A 20,251-nucleotide genomic window follows, 5' to 3' on the forward strand; every position below is an offset into this window, starting at 1 on the left:
TTAAACACTGCAGCAAGCTAGTGGCAGAGACGTAGCGTTGGGAACACATTGGCATGTTGAAGTAACAGTGTCATTTTCCCAGTTTCTCCATTGCACGTGTTCTGATAATGCTACCTTCCACAGGGGACCTCAAAAATGCCCGCCTGTTTCCTTAGTCGACAGGGCCTTGAGCCACGTTTGAACCATCTCCCACCCTTTCTCTTCCCTTTCATAATAACGATATGGTTTGCCTCGTCTCCACTTACCAACCGGCCTTTTCATTCAATGGATTGCAAGCTTCCAATTCCATCATCTCCAACAGGATGTCATAACCAGACATATCGTCCCTTCCCATCCTTTGTCTACGTTCTGCAGGGACTGATCCCTCCAGGATACACTAGTTCATTTGTTCTCCTCTATGAACATCTCACATCCCCATGGCACTTTCCAATGCAAACTCAGAAGGTGTAATAGCTACCCATTTGCCTCCTCCCGTCTCACAGTCCAAGGCCTTAGACAAAGCTGCCAGTTGAAGCAGTGATTCATGTGCACTTCATTCAGTCTATTCTATTGTATTTGCTGTTCACAAAGTGGTCGTCTCCACTTTGAGGAATCAAACCACAGACTGGGTACTGATCTGCAGAAGACCTATGCTCTGTCCACAAAAATGACTCTGTCACTTCAACACAGCATGTAATCATGCCAACACACGGTCGCAGGCCTGCTGTTCCAGCATGCCTGAGTGCAGGTTCGACGGACAACATCTCATTTTCATCTTGCAGGTGTTCCTCTAGAGCTCAACATTGCCTTCAATAACTTTAATACCTGATTCGACTCTTCTATTTTCATTACCCAGTGCACATCCAGTTCTATGGTGACATGGTTTACTTTTTGCACAGTCATCCATTCTTGCCTACTTGTAGACCCATTATCACATGATATGTTGCACTGCTAACCGACACTCTTGCTCTTAGCTGTAATTATTTCGTAATCAGCTTTTCTTCCATCTTGGTCTGCTTTTTTTTTATATCAAATGGACTATCCACTCCTTCCATATCATTTTCTCTCTGTTCTCTGACTCCAGCTATTCGCCCAACAATCCCCTCTAAGTACCTCAACCCCCATCCCCCACATTGGTTTCAGCATAGACACCAGCTTTCCTTCTTAATAATGGCTGTGATGACGACTCAATAGACTCGAAATTTTAACGTACTTCCTGCCTGCTGACTTTCTCCACCAATTTCTGCTTTTTGCTCCATCATACTGCAGTTGTGTTGCCTAGCAGTTGTCATTAAAAACCTAAGAGTATCTGATACTTTTCTTCTTTCAAAATAACAACAAGAATTTAATAAATATACTTTTAAGAAATAATTACTCTGATTATTTAGATGTTGAGGAGATTATTACTGTTGAAGTTTTTTTTTCTCGGATTTAATATTCCTTGCTGGTTAAACAATTTAGATTTACTTTGAATGTATTTTTGCTTTTGTTCTGTGAAAAAAAAATCAAATTGATTCGATTTTGTATCAAGTTCCTTGTTATTTGTGAAGACCATTTGAACCACAGTATAAACACTTTGTGTCCACGTCTCATATTGATCTGGATATGAATTCCATGCATAAGCTGCCCTTTTATTAAGTTGACCTTCCTATCTGTTAAAATTAGCTTTCTTTTAGCTCTTTGATTGGGATAATTTTCTTCTCAGTCTTTTCATTTATGATTTGTATATGCATATCCTACACATAGAACGAAGTCCATTATTCGGCATTGAAACAAAAAACCTGCAGGTCTGGAGATCTGAAACAAACCAGAAATTGCTAGAGAAACTCAGCATGTCTGACAACATTTATGAGAAGTTAACATTTCGAGGTTCAATGACTCTTCATTAGAACTGTTAACAGCGAAGAAAACCTGAAGCCAAAGTGGAGAGTAGTGAGCGGATAGGTGGAGACAAATCCCAGAAAGAGAGAGTAATGAAACGAGACGGCAAAGCAGGATATTCTGGATAGCAAGCCAGGACAGAGGAAAACCTGAATAAGAGATAAGAAGAGCTAAGAGTGGGAAGCTGAGTGCATTCAATGCAACTCATATTATACGATAATTGACCAAAAAGGTGAGAGTGGGTGACTACGAAAAGTAAACCATCTCATAACACAACTTGTTTTTGGAGTGAGTACAAAATTTAGAAAAACGTAATCAAGCTCTAAAGTTATTGAACTAGATGTTGAGCCCGAGGGGCTTTAGGGTATTAGAGTGCAAAATGAAATTGAGGGGTTGTTGTACCTAAGTTATAAATATATATATATATATATATATAACGTTCAGCAAGAAATAGGAAGTCAATTGAAAAGTTGGACTTTATTTCGAATGGAATGGAATACAGTGGGCCTGTATTCATAGAGCTTTGAGGAAATGATTGATTTGATTTATTTATTGCCATGTGTGTTTCGTAACAAAGTAGTGAAAAGTTTCTATCCCTTAGCCAGTCTCCGGCATCACTTCAAAAAATAAACCAAAGCATAGAATGTAAGATAGAAGAATAAAGAAAAAGCGTTGAACCTTACAATCCTTCTTGTTAACTGCTGCGCCACGGCCTACAGACCTCATACTCAGACAAGTGTCCTTTTGCAGTGCGCCACTACTGGAATGAAAGTCACATGTCTTCAGCACCGTCTCCACCAACGGCCTGGCCATGCACTGGACTTCGCAATGCAGCCGCTGCCGATGTCACAGCATCTCGTACTGGGCCCAAAATCGCCTCTTCAGCAATGAATCTGCATTGTACATGCAAACTAGCCCCTGCCACAGCAGCCCGAGTCAGAATTGATGTCCAGGGAGATCTGGGTTTTATGATTGTATCCTGAAGGTGGTAACGCAAGTAAATCAGAGTGGTCAAGAAGGCATTCAGCATGCTTTCCTTCATCGGACAGGGTATTGAGTGCAAGAGTTGACAGGTCATGTTAAAGGCTTTGGTGCGGCTACATTTGGAATACTACGTACAGTTCTGGTCGCCACCTTACCAAAAGGATGTGGATGCTTTGCAGACGGTGCAGAGAAGGTTCACCACGATGTTGCCGGGTATAAATGGCACTAGCTATGAAGAGAGGTTGAGTAGATTCGGATTATTTTCATTAGAAAGACGGAGGTTGGCGGCGGAGGTGGGGGGGGGGGGGGGTTGGGGGGCGACCTGCTTGAGGTCTACAAAATCATGAGAGGTATAGATAGGGTGGAGATCAAAAATCTTTTTCCCAGAATGGGAGACTCAATTACGAGGGTCACAAGTTCAAAATGAGAGGGGAACTGTTTAAAGGAGATATGGATGGGAAGTCGTTTACACAGAGGATGGTGGGTATCTGGAATACATTGCCAGCGGAGGTGGCAGTAGCGGGCATGATAACATTATTTAAGATGTATCTGGACAGACACATGAATGGGCATGGAGCAGACGGATACAGATCCTTAGAAAATAGGCGACAGGTTTAGATAGAGGATCTTGATTGGCGCAGGCTTGGAAGGCCGAAGGCATGTTCCAGTGCTGTAATTTTTCTTTGTTCTTTGTTGGAACTGGGATCGATCACCATGCGTCCATGTCGACCATCACAACAATGTGCTGGGCCTATTTGCTGCTGCCGATGTCGACGCAGCAACAGACCTCTCCAATAAAGGGGCAAATGGTTCAGAGAAGATGTGAGGATAAAGGTCGTTAAGTTGGGGACATTTGGATCTCGCTCTCTGTCAAGGTGTTAGAGGCAGAAACCCTCAGAACGTTTACTTAGATGTGCAAATACAATGCCAAGTTTGCAAGGCAAGTGTTGGTTAAGGTAGCTAGGTGCTTGGTTTTGACCAGTACTGATATAATGGGCTGAAGGGCCATATTCTGTGTTATAGATCTATCTGGGTCCGTGAATGACTTCCCTCGGAGAATAGTGGATCTATGGAATTCTTTACCAAAGAGCATTGTACAATTTGATCGTGAAGTATGTTCACTTATATGGCTATATGTCCTGCCTTTGTTGTAGTTTTTGCAAACATCATTCGTAGGATTACACCTTCGTGCATTCCTGTTGTCTGTTTAGAAAGTAATAACTCACTTGTGGTTTTCAACTGCACTTACTTTTATTTCATGTGAATTCATGTGCAGAACTAGCGATCCATCAATCACGATTACTTGCATGAATGAAGGTGAGCTGGTTGTGTTTGGGGCTGCCCTGGCTGGTTTGACACTACGGGTGACGACCAACAACTTGATTGTGCATTGTCTCAGAGACTGAATCTATTTCGTCTGATTTTATGTGATTCATTGTTGTGAGGCCCTGTGGGATGTCCTCAGGTCGTAAGGGACGCTATATAATATCACGTTCTTTCTTATTCAGTTTAACCTAGTGATAGGTTCCTTTCAAGAAAGCAATGACGTTGAATCTGATACTCCTATTGCTAACTGTTGTGCATACGAAGGTATCATATGGAGTGATTTGCAAGGCTCGAGCAAAAAATGACTTGCCAAATTTGTCTGAAGATGGTGATATAATCCTGGGCGGGATATTTTCAGCACATTTCGATGTGAGTCATGGTATTCCTTCATTTGCCGTTAGTCCATCGAACATGTATTGCGAAAGGTAGGTCAAACTGTAATAGAATCGTAGAATATTGAGCAAACGAGACACTGGAGATGCTGCAGAGACGATTTATAGGGCTGATACTAGAAATCACAGTGATAGAATCACAGTTACACAGCACAAAAGATCCAACCAATCCACCCCTAACGGCGTGTGGCTTAATATATCAGAAAGGGATTAACCGGCTGTTTCATTTTTCTAGTAGAAAAAAAGCTGCGGGCGAGCTTACAGGCGTCTTTAATGCCAGAAAGGACTCTAAAAAAGTGGATAGGGAGTGAATGTCTCACTTTATGTGAAAGAACATCACTAAAGGCCATTAAGTCTTCAATATTACCAATATGGATACACACTTCCTGGTCAGGAGCAAAGCAATGGCATACCCAGTTGAATGATTCAGTTGTAGCTTCTCAGGCTTCTCAACCCTATTGGAAGAATAGTGTGAAACTTGAAAGGGTTCAGAAAAGATTTCTAAGGATGTTGCCAGGGTTGGAGGATTTAAGCTATAGGGAGAGGTTGAAAAGGCTGGGGCTGTTTTCCCTGGAGCGTCGGAGGCTGACGGGTGACTTTATAGAGGTTTATAAAATCATGAAGGGTAAATAGCCAATGCATTTTCCCTGCGATGGGGAAATCCAGAACTAGAGGGCATAGGTTTAGGGTGAGAGGGGAATGATATAAAAGAGACCTCAGGGGCAACCTTTTCACGCAGAGGGTGGTGCGTATATGGAATGAGCTGCCAGAGGAAGTTGTGGAATCTGCTACAATTGCAACATTTTAAAAGTTATCTGGATGGGTGAATAGGAAGGGTTTGGAGGGATATGGGCCGGGTGCTGTCAAGTGGGACTAGATTAGATGGGATATCTGGTTGGCATGGACGAGTTGGACGGAAGGGTCTGCGCCGTACATCTCGATGACCGTACGAGTCAAATCGTGAAAGTTGGTGGGGGGAGGGTTGGGCGGGGTGTAGAGTTGAGCAACTCTTGCTTTGGAATAGGGTGAAGTGGGGGAACTCAGTTGGCGTGTGTCGTCGACTTTGATAAATAAAGGAATGCTGGATGTTGTTCATGCCGGGGTGTTGGTGTTAGTGCAGCCCGGAAGTTAACCGGATTCCAGTGTGTCGGACCGCGCGTAATGCATGCAGAATGCTGAGGTAACGAGAGACATGGGTCTGCAGCAGACTTGTCGATCAGTTGACGTTGAAGCCATCTGTGTTTGGGGCTGCCCTGGCTGGTTTGACACTACGGGTGACGACCAGACTTTTGAAAACTTGTAATCACTACATTAATCAGGGCAAATAGCGGGGCATGTGGCGGGTAATCCGCTCACCGAAATTACCCGTCGGGCTCGTGAGCATGGGTTCCCAAGAACCTCTTTCCGGTAAACTGCAAGTTCCAGCCTAAATCTGTTGGTCAGAATTTCTGTTTCTATTGTGATTCTCAATTGAGTTGAGGTCGGGGGTGGGGAGGGGGGAGAGTGCTGGTGCGGTGTGTCTGGAATATCTGGGTGAAAGTCATCCACAAAGTTTGATGTTGAATGAAATATGCACATAATTTCCTTTCTCATCTCACCATGCAGTTTTGACATCTCAAGCTTTCGCCTGATGCAGACCATGATTTTTGCTATTGAAGAAATAAACAGGAGCAAAACTCTACTTCCGAATATCACCCTGGGATATGAGATCTACGATGACTGCTCGACCTCCGCGATAGCGGCGAAAGCAGCGCTAGTTTTGGTGAACGGAGAAGAAGAACTAATTGAGTACCCAGATTGTAAAGGTTCTTCCAATGTTGCAGCCATTATTGGCTGTGATATATCCACCTCATCCATTACAGCCGCAAGGACAGTTGGAGCGTTCGGAATTCCAATGGTAATATTTCAAGTATTTGACTGCACTTTTACAATGCCGCTAGGATCGTGGCCCGACAGTGTGAATAGTTGCCAGTTGGAGCATGGAGTGGACGCTGACACTCCGAAGAACATCCCACCCTGTCCCAGCATTTATAGTGCCGACCACCTAGCATGCAGAGACCTGGATAATAAGGGGCAATTTAGCATTACTAATCCACCTAACAGCGCATCTTTCAGTTGATGGAGGACAGCAAAGCAACTGGAGTAAACTCACAACGACATGGGGAGGACGCGCAAACTCTAACCAGCCACCCAACGGTGTCATCGAAACCGGTTCCCTAGCACAGTGATACAGCAGTGCTAACCACTTGAGCTTCCGTGCCACCCAAAATGTAATCAGGGTAGCCTTTTTGTGTATTCCTGATTTTATTGAATTCAAATATTATTATTTGCTATAGTGGGATTTGTGGATATCACACATATCTATTGTATATCCCCAGAATCTACTTTTGTGGATTGCTTATCTCCGGATATTAGAACCATGCCGCAACCTCCTGCGTTTGGCTTATGAGTGTACTGCCACAACGTGTAGCGACACTGCAGTCAGAGGAATAGAGGTTATTTCAGACTATCTTTAATATGCTAGTAGAAAGGTCCATTGTCAGAACGCTGAAGGAAGATAGTTCTCACGCAACCACGGTGTTGATGATTATAAATTTCAGCTTCTCATTTGTTGTTTTACCAACTCTGCAAAGGATTTATTTTGTTTGATTACTTCCAACAATCGGTGGTAAGATTTGATATTGCGGTAATGTGCGAAAATAAAATTAATTCATAATTAAAATCTTGACGTGTGTTTAAAAAAAAATCTAAATGCAGTGAAGGAATGTTTTCATATTTTCACGCTTTTCGTTGCAGATCAGTTACTTTTCGACTTGCTCCTGTCTGAGCGATAAGCAAGAATACCCGACTTTCTTCAGAACGATACCAAGTGACAAATATCAGTCCAAACTTCTCGCTGAACTTGTGAAAACATTCGGCTGGAATTGGATTGGGACGGTTAGAAGTAACACAGATTATGGGAATTTTGGGATGAGAACATTTGTTGAAGAGGCTCAAAAAATAGGGATTTGCATCGCGTACTCGGAATCGTTTCACAGAACCGATTCTGCCGAGAAAATTCACAAAATAGTGCAGGTGATGAAAGAGGCGACGACAAAGGTTGTGGTTGGATTTCTGCATGGCACCGATATGCGAGTGCTAATTAAGGAGATATTGCGCCAAAACGTAACGGGGATACAATGGATTGGAAGTGAAGGGTGGATTACAGAAGATATATTCTCACCTGAAGAGAGAGTAAGGTTTCTCACTGGGGCCATTGGTCCAGCCACCCATATGACAGAAGTAGCCGGCCTCAGAGATCACCTTCTGAAAATTCATCCTTCTAGGTTTCCTGAAAGCGTTTTTGTGAAGACGTTTTGGGAGACTCTATTTTCGTGCTCTTTAACAAAGGACAACGCGACAGAGAAGCGAAGTTCTACATTTCAAGTGCGGTCATGCACAGGGAATGAACATTTAAATGGGTTGGAAAATGCCTATCTTCCAGCTATCATGGACGGAAGTTCCTACCATGTGTACAAAGCGGTTTATGCTGTTGCACATGCACTTGACGATATGCTGTCCTGTGAAGAAGGCAATGGCCCGTTTTTGAATAATGCTTGTGCTCACATTTCAAGATTTCAACCCTGGCAGGTAGGAAAATATTTAATTTTGTTTCAGATACAGCCCACTAACGCCGTCAAGCATGAATGTGTGTGCTGTTCGATTTTCACTTGTAGCTTTTTTAAAGCTCATTTTTCGCAACCAATCTTATTTGGATGGACCCAATGTTTCCCTCAGAGAATGAAAGAAAATCACACCAATAGCGCAAGTCTGTTCCAATATAAAATTTGGATTTGAGAAATATTGAAAATTCGCTTAAAACAGAAAGTTGGTTTCAAATCGAATAGGATGTTCTTGCAAAGACCTCCAAATCCGTACGCCCTTCAGCAGCATCCTACAGACAAAGAGGGGCTTGTGAAGGTCAGGCACTGCTGTGATGTTGAAAGCAATAAATACCCTGTATCGTTCCCAATAACATGCCACAAATAATATCAGAGTATCGGTCCTAGATTTTGTTCTGCAGTACATAGTGGCGAGTTTCAAGGTGTTGTTTAGGCCTTAATTCTCAGGAGAATGCTTTATTTGAAACATGTCCTTCCAACAATTCAGCACTCCCTGGTAGCTATTCTGCGCTGTCAGAAAAAAACCTCTTTATTGGATCTAATGTCCACATTTTCTCAATCAGAGCGATTCTGAGTACGAGGATCAGAAACTTACAAAAATGGAGGATGGATCTCTAAGTTTTATTTGTTTCCCTCCAGATGACAGTTTGTGATATCATTCCTTTCTCACTTCAGTGTTCATTTGCTGAAATTAGTTTGAATGAATTTTAATGTATGGATTCAGCTGACGGCCAAAGATCTACATGTCTTGCATTGTTTTCCTGTAGCTGCTGCATTACCTTCAGTTGGTAAATTTCACTGCTAAGACTGGAGAAGTCGTATATTTTGACGAAAATGGTGATCCAGTCCCGACGTATGACATAGTAAATTTACAAATGCGAACGGAAAGTTCGCTTGAAATTGTAAATATTGGATATTATGAAGGTTCAGCGCCAGAGGGACAAGAACTCGTCCTGAATATCGACGATATCGTGTGGAGCTCCACTGATAAGCAGGTATGATTCTTATGATTTGCACTGAGAAATCATGGCAAAAATTGAAATTTATATATGAAAAAATTGGAAAGAAGCTGCATGTGCTCTTATGTATCATTAGACCATGAGCATCACAGGCAAGGCCTTATTTTCCCTTCTTATAGCGTTGCATGCAACTGAAGAGTTTTCTAGGCTACTTCTTTTCATCTTAATTCTTCCTCTACCAGTAAAAGCATAACGTTTTGCTCCTGCTTTTCACAATGAGGATTCTGAACGGTTCAACAGTAGGAATGCAGTTTTCATTCTCCACTTCTGATTGCCTTTTTGGTTGCAAAACATCTGACATGAAATAAATCATGTTTTTGTCAAGATTTTGGATGCCCCCTTTTAATTCTTATCTGGAAATAAGGATATTTCTGTATTCATTATGTATATCGATTCAGAGAGTTAACAGCCAAGAAGACAAATGTCTGGACTCAAAATAGTTGGCTGTTTCCTCATCGTAGATATTGATGGACCTGCTATTTTTCTCTAGGAATTTCTGTACCTGTTAGTTGTAGCCAATCGTCAATTTTGTTTTCTTTCCAAGTGGTGTGCTGATAGGAGGATTTTAAGATTATGAAAGGCCTTGATGGAATTAACATACAGAAACTACATGCTCTTGAATTCATAAATATGGTTAACACACCCATGGAACTATAAGAAAGGAAAATAAATACAGGCCTTGCCAGTGATGCTCATGGTCTAATGATACATAAAAGCACATACAGCTTCTTTTCATGCTTCCAATATTCTCATCCAAATCGTTTATATGAATGGCAACAACTGTGAAATCAAGATCTTTGTGGTACACTGCTGGTCATAGGTATCAAGTCCAAAAGACGACTCTCTAGCACCACATTCAGTTAACTATTGTCAGGCCAATTTTGTAGCCATTTGGCTAGCTTTTACTGGATTGTGTGTAAACTAACCTTACCAAGCAGACTACCATGCAGAATCTTATCGAAGTCCTTAATAAGGTCCATGTTCCCAAATGTCTAACTCCATCTATCTTCATGGTCAAGTCTTAAAAAAAACTCAATCACGTTTGTAAGATACAATTTCCACCCACAACGCTATGCTGACTACTCCTATTAATTCCTTGCTTTAGTAAATACATTTAAGTCTTGTCTTTCAAAATCCCCTCCACCAACTTACCACTGACATCAGGCTCACCAGCTACAGTTACTTGGCTTTTCCTTGTAGCCTGTCTTAAATAATGGCGCAACATTAGTCCCCTTCTGTCTTCCATCTCCTCATCCTTGGCTGTTGATGATACAAATATCCCCAATAAAGGGCTCATAATTTCTTCCTTCATTTCTCAAAACGTCCTTGATAGACTTCATCACCTTCTAGGGATTTACTTAACTTCCCTTATTTTAAGACCTCCAGTACCTCCGCTTATGTAATCTGGAGTCTATGCAAGTCATCATTACTTATTTTCCCAAATTTCCGAGCTTCCATGTCTTTCTTCATAGTGAATACTGACATGAAACATTCATTTCGGATCTTACTAATCTTCTGCAGTTCGTCACATTGATGGCCTCAATGGTCTTTAATGGGGCATTTTCTCGTCCTAGTTATTCTTTTACCCTTAATATACTTGTACAATTTATTTGGATTCTCATATACCTTATCTGTCAAGATTACCTGATGCCCCGCTTTTGCCCTCCTGAATTCTCTCAATTGTACTCCTACACTACCTATATTACTGAAGGGATTAACATGATCACAGCTGTCTGTGGGTGACATATGCCTACTTTGTTATCTTGACCAGTACCTCAATATCTCTAATCATCCTGTTTTTGCTTACATCTGCCAGCTTTGTCCTTTATACTAACAGGAACATATTATCCCTGAACTCTCAATATTTCACCTTGGAGAGTTCCCCACTTGGGGACATTCCTTTACCTGCAAGCAGCCTACCAAGTTAACTTTTCAAAGTTCCTGTCTGATACCATCAAAATTGCTCTTGCCCCAGTTCAGAGGTTTAACTTGTGGGCCAGGCCTATCCTTTCCCAAAACAATTTTGAAGCTAGAGAATTGTGGTCACTGGTCCCAAAGTGCTGCCCCACTAACATCTCAGATTCTTGCCATACCTTATTTCTGAAAAGGAGGCTGACTTCTGTCCCTTCTCTAATGGGACCATCTACATTTTGATTGAAAACATTTTCTTGAACAAACTTAACAAATTCCTTAACCCAATAGCAGTCCCAGTCCGTTTGGGAAGTCAAAATCCCCTTCTACTACAACCTTATTATCCTGACAGCTATTTGCGATATCCTTATATATGTGTGCCTCAATTTCCCTCTGACTACTTTGCAGCCTATAGTACATTCTCTTCAAAGTGATCAACCCCTTCTAATATCTCAGTTCCAGCCATATATCTTCACTGGACAATCCTTCAAGAATATCCTCGCTCAGTATTGCCTGAATGTTTTCCCAAATCAGGATCACCATTCCCCTTCCTCTCTTGCCTCTCCTATCCTTCCAAGGGATTTGTACCCTGAAATACTGAGCTGCCAGTGCTGCCCCACCCTCAGCCACGTTTGTGCAATAGCTATAATATGCCAGTCTCGTGTTTAATCCACGTCATGAATTCATCTGTTTTACCTGTCAGGCCTTTTGCTCTGAAACTAATACATTTTAATTCACCAATATTTTCTCGCTCTCTGCTTTGCTCTTGTCCATGCAACTTGCTCTTTTTAACTTCTGCCCAACATTAATCTCCTGTTTTGTCTTCCTACTACTTAAGGTCCTACCCTCGTGTCAGACCAGTTTAAATCCTGCTGAGTAGCTCTCGCGTATCAGCCCATCAGGATATTGGTCCCCCTCCAGTTCAGGTGTGACCTTACTCTCTTGCATATGTCGCGTTGACCCCAGAAGAGATCCTAATGTTCCAAAATGTTAATCCCTTCCCACTGCACCAACTCTTCTGCCACACATTCTTCTGACCTATCTGTTATTCCTACTCTCACTCGTAAATGGCATGGGGAGTAAGCCGCATGGGGAGTAAGTCAGATATTACTCCCACCGAGGTCCTTTTTTTATAAACTCTGGCCTAGTTCCCTGTATTCGCTTAGCAGGACTTCATCCCTTTTTCTACATATGTCTCTGGTACCAATATGTGTAATGACTTCAAGCTGCTTACACTTACCTATGCGGATTTTCTGCAACTACTCTGAGATGCTCTTAACCGTGACACTAAGGAGACAACACACCATCCTAGAACATCGCCAGTGGCCACAGAATTACCTATTTGTGTCGCTGACTCGATTAACTATCACAATTGCTATCACAACTATGATGTTGTGGCCATAATGGAGACATGGATTTCACAGGGGCAGGAATGATTGCTGGATGTTCCAGCGATTAGATGTTATAAAAAGAACAGGGAGGAAGGTAAAAAGATGAGGGGGCGTAGCATTGTTAATTAGAGAGTGCATGACAGCTGCAGAAAAGATAGTTGTTGAGGAGGGTTTGTCTACCGAGTCAGTATGGGTGGAAGTAAGTAACAGGAAAGGAACAGTCACTTTATTTGGTGCTTTCTATAGACACCCCAATAGCAGCAGAGAGATGGAAGAACAGATGGGACAACAGATGTTCGAAAGGTGTAGATGTAACAAATTTGTTGTTATGGGTAATTCAACTCCCTGATATTGATTGGAACCTCCTTAGTGCAGATGATCTGGATGGAGCCGATTTTGTCATGAGTGTCAGGAAGGATTCAGGACTCAATATGTAGATGGGCCGACGGGGGTGGGGGTGAGGGGGTTGGGTGGAGGTATGTTGAGAGGCCATATTGCATTTGGTGCTATCCAACAAGCCAGGCTGGGTGTCGGATCTCTCAGTGGGAGAGCATTTTGTGACAGTGACCACAACTGCCTCATGCTTATCATAACCATGGAGAGGGATAGAACCATATGGGAAGGTACTTAATTAGGGAAGGGGATTAGATAGGAGCTTTGGAGCATAAATTGGAAACAGTTGTTCTAAGGGAAATGCACAACAGAAATATGTAGGCTATTTAAGGAACACTTGTGAGTGTTGGATAACTTTGTCCCACTGAAACGGGCAAGGAATGATAAGGTGAAGGAGCCTTGGATGACAAGAGAAGAGGAACCTCTCGTCAAGAGGAAGAAGGAAGCTTACTTAAGGTTGATGAAGCAAGGATCTGGCACAACTTTAGAGGATTACAGTGTAACTAGGAAAGATCTCAAAAATGGACTTAAGAGTGCTAGGAGTGGGCACGAGAAAGCGTTAGCAGGAAGGATTAGGAAAGCATTCTAGTTTATGTGAGGAATATGAAAATGGTCAGATTGAGGGTAGGGCTGCTCAGAGATAGTGGAAGGAACTTGTGCCTGGAGTCTGAAGAGGTCAGGGTGGCCCAAGTTAGTTTTTTGCTTCAGTATTCACTAGAGAGAGGGACTTTGCTGATAATGGGAACATCATGGACCAGATTACTAGGCTTGAATAGATTGATATTAAAAAAAATGTGGATGTGCTGGAAATTCTGGGAAGCATCAAGAAAGATAAGTCCCCATGGCCAGACCAGATATATCCAAGGTTACCACAGGAAGCCAAGGAATAAGATTGCTGCGCCTCTGGCAATGATATTTGCATCATCACTCTCCACGGGAGTAATACCAGGTGATTGGATGGAGGCGAATGCTGTTCCTCTGTTAAAGAAAGGGGATAGGGAAATCCGTAGGAATTACTGACTAGTCAGTCTTATGCCTGTGGTAAGCCTGGTACTGGAGAGGATTCTGAGAGATAGGATTGCTGACTATTTGGAAAATGTAGTTTGAGTAAAGATAGTCAGCATGGCTTTGTGAGGGCAGGTCATGCCTCACAAGCCTTATTGAGTTCTTTGAGGATGTTATGAGACAAGTTGACTAAGGTTGAGCAGTGGATGTGGTATATATGGATTTCAGTAAGGCATTTGATAAGGTTCCCCATGATAGACTCATTCAGAAAGTTAGGACGTATGGGATACAGGAACATGTGTCTGTGTGGATACAGAATTAGGACATAGAACATCGAACATTATAGTGCAGTAGAGGTCCTTTGGCCCTCGATGTTGTGCTGACGTGTGAAACCAATCTGAAGTCCATCTAACCGATACTGCTCCATTTTCATCCATATGTCTATCTAATGACCATTTAAATGTCCTTAAAATTAGCGACTCAACTACTGTCATAGGCAGTGCGTTCCATGCCCCTACTATTCTCTGTGCAAAGAAACTACTTCTGACATCTGTCCTTTATCTATCACCCCTCAATTTAATGCTAATCCCCCTCGTGTTAGCCATCACCATCGAGGAAAAAGGCTCTCACTGTCCACCCTATCTAACCCTTTGATTATCTTATATGTCCCAATTAAGTCAACCCTCAATCTTTCTCTCTCCAACGAAAACAACCTCAAGTCCTCCAGGCTTTCCTCGTAAGACCTTTCCTCCATATCAGGTGGCATCCTAGTAAATCTCCTCTGAATCCTTTCCAAAGCTTCCACATCCTTCCTATAATGTGGTATATGCAATGGTTGGCCGAAAGAAGATAGCACATGGTAGTGGATGGAAAGCATTCTGCCTGGAGGTCAGCGACCAATGGTGACCTGCTAGGAGCTGTTATTGGGCCTCTGCTCTTTGTAATTTTTATAAATTACTTGGATGAAATAGTGGAAGTGTGGGGTTATTAAGTTTGCCGATGACATAAAGATCGGTGGTGCCGTACATTGTGTTCAGGACTGTTGTAGGTTTCAACAAGACGTTGACAGGACGCAGAGCTCGGCTGAGAAGTGGCAGATGGAGTTAAACTTGGATAAATGTGAAATGACTTATTTTGGAAGATCGAATTTGAATGCTGAACACTGGTTTAAAGAGAGGATTCTTGGCACTGTGGAGGAAAAGCGGGATCTTGGGGGTCCACATACATAGATCCCTCAAAGTTGCCACCCAAGTTGATAGGGCTGTCAAAACGGTGTGTGGAATTTTGGCTTGCCTTAACAGTGGGATTGAGTTGAAGAGCCCCGAGGTTTTGCTGCAGCCCTATAAAATCCTGGTTAGACCGTAATTGGAATATTGTGTACAGTTCTGGTCACCTCATTATTGGAAGGATGTAGATGCTTTAGAGATGACGTAGAGGACATTTACCAAAATGCTGATTGGATTGAAGGGCTTGTCTTATGTAGAGAGGTTGAGGGAGCTAGAGCTTTTCACACTGGACAGATGAAGGAAGAGAGGTGAATTGACAGAGATGTACAAGGTAGTGAGAGGCATAGATAGAGTAGACAGCCATAGACTTTTCCTCAGGGCATACATGGCTGTCACGAGGGGTCACAATTTTAAGGTGATTGGTGGAAGGTGTGGTGCAGATGTCAGAGGTAGTTCCTTTACGCAGAGAGCTTTGGGTGCGTGGAATGCACTGCCAATGTTGGCAGTAGAGTTAGAAACATTGGGGACATTTAAGCGACTACTGGACAAGCACATGGACCGCAATGAATTGAGGCATATGTACGTTAGGTTGATCTTAGATTAAGGTAAATGCTTGACACAAAATCGTGGGCTGAAGGGCCTGTTTTGTGCTATACCATTCCATGTTCTGTGTTCTAATAGTATGCGTGGACTCTTCCATACCCCGCTTTACAGCAGAGGCAGAAATGGTGCCAAAACCTTGGCTGCTGTAGCCAGCTATTTTCTCCTTATGTATTTGCACAGACTCCAACTATATCCAAGACGATATACTTGTTGAGAGGGGGATAGCCTTACGAGACTCTTGTACTATCTGCATTGTTGTCACTTGTCTTCCTGACTATGCCTGCGGTGTGACCACTTCTCTCAAGCTACTCCGTGATCTCCCACATCTGACAGATAGAGCATACCACTCACGTCATCTCTACCCCATTGACAACGAACAGATTTCTCGGGGTAGGGGTGAGGGTGGGGAGTGGGTCTTGGGGGGAAGGCGCCTGACCTAACCTTTGCCATGTAGCAGTTCGCTCTCCTTAACAAAGCCTGGTTTTCACCTAGATCCGCTCTTTTATCGAAGCAGTAATACGACTAACACAAAGCAGTCCCTTGCAAAAATGGCCGTTACAACGTAAGGCCTCCTTCTCCCACTTAGCTAAACTCCCACATTTAGCTCAATTCCCAATGTTTGCATTCTCTTGCAGGTCGCATTTTGTGCTGGGAACATTTTAGGTCGAACATTTATATTATACCCTGCCAACATACAAAGACCAGATCTAACCTGTTTACGTAATTAGCTTAATTACGTGAAGTGGCAACAGTACTGGGGGAGCTTGTTTAAACATTCCTTAGGCCTGAAAGAAATTAAAATACAATTCCTAACTGTCCACCGTTCCCTTTACTTTAGATTGTAAGATTGCAAAAGATGAAGTTTCATACTCTTAAACTCACGCACTAAGCTTAATTCCATGCGTTTGCATTCTCTTGCCAGTTGTACCCTGTGTGAAGAGAGGAAAACTGCTTTGGGTGGGTTTCTGTCAGCTGTAGTCAGTGTTCATTTAGAGAATTGTTTAAGGCATTCGTAGATAACAGACGATAATTACCTTTATTAGTTTAAGAGAGAAAAAAATCCATTGTATTTACAAGCATGTTTCATTGATAGGTCTCAACTTTACATTATCGACACTCCTTCTAACATGTTATGAAATATGTTCTACAAATAAGTGGTAAATTTTATTGAATACAATCTGTGTTCACAACGACCAATCCTTCAACTACAATTTGCAATGCAATCTTTAAGTTGATCACAGCACCAGGGTTAATATTTACACTGGAAGGAAATTAGTCATGATACTGCAATCCAACTGGCAATCACTTTTCTCTTCGATTTTCCACAATCGTTGCAGGAACATTCAGAATGTTAATTGTGCAATGTATTAAAGCAATGTTAATCAAAATGTATCTTTGATGCATTCACTTGCAAGTAACAACCAGTCTCTGCACTAATAGATTTGGTCCAGCAGAGCAACATTTTTGATATTTTTCCTAGTGTTAGATATTTACAAACAATAATAAACAAGTGCACATCAAATTGTACTTCATTTTAAAACAAAATGTCTGTTAAGTAAAATGGCAGTTGTCATTGCAGGCCTTCATAAAAGTTCACAATGATCCGTGTGAGTCGTTGGGCAGAAAAAGATTTAAGCCTAATCATTGTCAAGAAAACATTCTTGAATCTTCTCCTACAAGTATCACAGCCAACTGGTGCTGGTACATCTCCAGCGTTGTTGGCAGGAAGTTCAATGACTTTAATTCAAGGTGAATGAAATAAGAGCAATAAATTGTCAAATCAAAGCTCTGCGTGACTTGGAGAGCAACTTCCGCTGGCAGAAGATTAGCCAATCCTGGAGCGAATGAACCAGATTTAAAAGGCAACACCCAGAGAATTGTCATGATCTTAAATGCACTGCTTGAGGGAATGGTAGCAACACATCGAACAGTCAACATTAAAAATACTATTGGTTCAAGATTTGAAAGGGAAGACGTACAGTTCACAGTGGAAGAGTAGGCTACCCGGTCTTGCAGTATACCTCTCTTAATGGCAAAGTACGAATATTTCTATGTGTGTTACGCGGTGAATCCATTATGTGGATAACATGGCATTATTTGCTTTGTTTTAGATTCCACGCGCTCTTTGCTCAGAACCTTGTCCTCCTGGAACAAGAAAGGTCAGCAGGAAAGGTCAGCCAATATGTTGTTTTGACTGTGCAGAGTGCGGCGATGGTGAGATCAGCAACACCACAGGTATGCATGAACGCGGGACCGAATACCATGTTAGCTTGTGACAATATCATTTTCGTAATAAAAGGAAGATTCTTTCATTCTTTCAGATTCCATCGATTGCGTAAAGTGTCCTTTGGAATACTGGTCGAATCAGCAAAAAGATCGATGTGTTCCCAAAAAGATTGAATTCCTTTCCTTTCAAGAAGTTCTCGCCTACGTCTTAGTGGCACTTGCTTTCGTGGGAGCGTGTCTTGCACTGGCTACAGCCATTATATTCTTCCGGTATCGGGCAACTCCTATCGTTCGAGCGAACAATTCGGAGCTGAGCTTCCTCCTTCTCTTTGCCCTAACGCTTTGCTTCCTGTGCTCACTTACCTTCATTGGGAAACCGACCGGATGGTCCTGCATGTTGCGGCGAACTGCGTTTGGAATTGTATTTGTTCTCTGTATTTCCTGTATTTTGGGGAAAACTGTTCTTGTTGTGATCGCTTTTAAATCAACTCTTCCCAGCAACAACTTGGTGAACTGGTTTGGACCCATGCAGCAACGGTTAGGAGTATTCGTCCTCACATTTCTTCAAGGTTTAGTTTGCACAATCTGGCTCATTGTATCACCTCCCTATCCAGTAAAAAACATGGCGTATTATAGAGACATTATTATCTTGGAATGTGACGTGGGCTCTTTAAAAGCCTTTTATTTCGTATCCAGTTATATTGGTCTTCTGTCCACTGTATGCTTCCTGCTAGCTTTTCTTGCCCGGAAACTTCCAGATCATTTCAATGACGCGAAGTATATAACTTTCAGTATGCTGATCTTCTGTGCTGTTTGGATCACTTTTATTCCGGCTTATGTCAGCTCTCCTGGAAAGTACACGGTGGCTGTCGAAGTGTTTGCCATTTGGGCGTCAAGCTTTGGTTTACTTGTCTGTATTTTTGCTCCGAAATGTTACATTATCTTAGTGAAACCGGAGAATAACACAAAGAAAAACATGATGGGCAGAGGGTCTCCACTGTAGTACTTAGCTTCCTCTCTTTCTGCCCACAATATGTTCATTCTGGAAATTGTTATTGCAATGTCAATATTCCTTGATGAATTATAAACTTGCATTATTTTCAATATATTTGTGCTTTTGTTCTAATGAATACAAATGTAATTTATTTCGACATTGTTTCAAGGTTATGAATGCTATTTTGTAGTCTGACGCATTGGCGACCTTTCATGTTGGTCTGGATATGAATTCCATGCACAAGTTGCACTTTTTACGTTGGCCTTACTATTCGCTCGGAATCATTTTCATTTAATTTATTAGTTGGAGTAATTTTCTTCTCAGACTGCCCTTTTATGATTAGCAGATGCACATTCTCCGCGTATAATAGACTGTATTTTTGGAAGGAGTAACAGGAATGCAGACTAGTAGGCTACTGGTAAGCTTCTTGGTAGCGTAGATGAGCAGAGGGTTCTCGGTGTCCAGGTATATAGTTGTCAACCAGGTTGATGGGGTTTTTAAAGAGGCATAGGGTGTGTTAGCTTTTATTGATAGAGGGATTGAGTTTCGGAACCATGAGATCATACTGCAGCTGTACAAAACTCTGGTGTGGTAGCACTTGGAGTATTGCGTACACTTCTGGTCACTGGATTATAGGAAGGATAGAGTCATAGAGATATACAGCACGGAAACATACCCTTCGGTCCAACTGGTCCATGCCGACCAGATATCCTTACCCAATCTGCTCTCACCTGCCAGCACCCAGCTCATATCCCTCCAAACGCTTCCTATTCATATACCCATCCAAATGCCTTTTAAATGTTGCAGTTGTATCACTCTCCACCACTTCCCCTGGCACCTCATTCCATACACGCACCACCCTCTGCGTGAAACAGTTGCCCCTCAGGTCTCTTTTATATCTTTACCCTCTCACCCTAAACATATGCCCTCTAGTTCTGGACTCCTCGACCCCAGGGAAAATACTTTGTCTATTCACCCTATCCATTCCGTTCATGATTTTGTAAGCCTCTATAAAGTCATTCCTCAGCCTCTGACGCTCCACGGAAAACACCCCGAGCCTGTTCAGCCTCTCCCTATAACTCAAATCCTCCAACCCTGGCAACATCCTTGTGAATCTTTTCTGAACCCTTTCAAGTTTCACAACATCTTTCTGATAGAAAGGAGACCAGAATTGCACGCAATATTCCAACAGTGGCCTAACCAATGTCCTGTACATCCGCAACATAACCTCTCAATTCCTGTACTGAATACTCTGACCG

General features: G+C 42.3%; 1 protein-coding gene across 1 annotated transcript; it reads left to right on the forward strand.

Annotated features, from left to right (window-relative positions):
* The first annotated feature begins 4,452 nt into the window (after positions 1–4,452).
* LOC122555649 (extracellular calcium-sensing receptor-like) lies at positions 4,453–19,001 on the forward strand. Its single transcript, XM_043701646.2, has 6 exons — positions 4,453–4,595; positions 6,168–6,459; positions 7,359–8,192; positions 8,992–9,219; positions 17,884–18,007; positions 18,094–19,001. Exons 1-6 carry the CDS (start codon positions 4,582–4,584, stop codon positions 18,999–19,001), a joined length of 2,400 nt encoding a protein of 799 aa, XP_043557581.2. The 5' UTR covers positions 4,453–4,581.
* Positions 19,002–20,251: the final 1,250 nt, after the last annotated feature.

This window comes from Chiloscyllium plagiosum, unplaced genomic scaffold, assembly GCF_037043375.1.
Source record: "Chiloscyllium plagiosum isolate Xiang-an unplaced genomic scaffold, Cpla_swu_hap1 HiC_scaffold_13, whole genome shotgun sequence".
NCBI classification, from domain to species: domain Eukaryota; kingdom Metazoa; phylum Chordata; class Chondrichthyes; order Orectolobiformes; family Hemiscylliidae; genus Chiloscyllium; species Chiloscyllium plagiosum.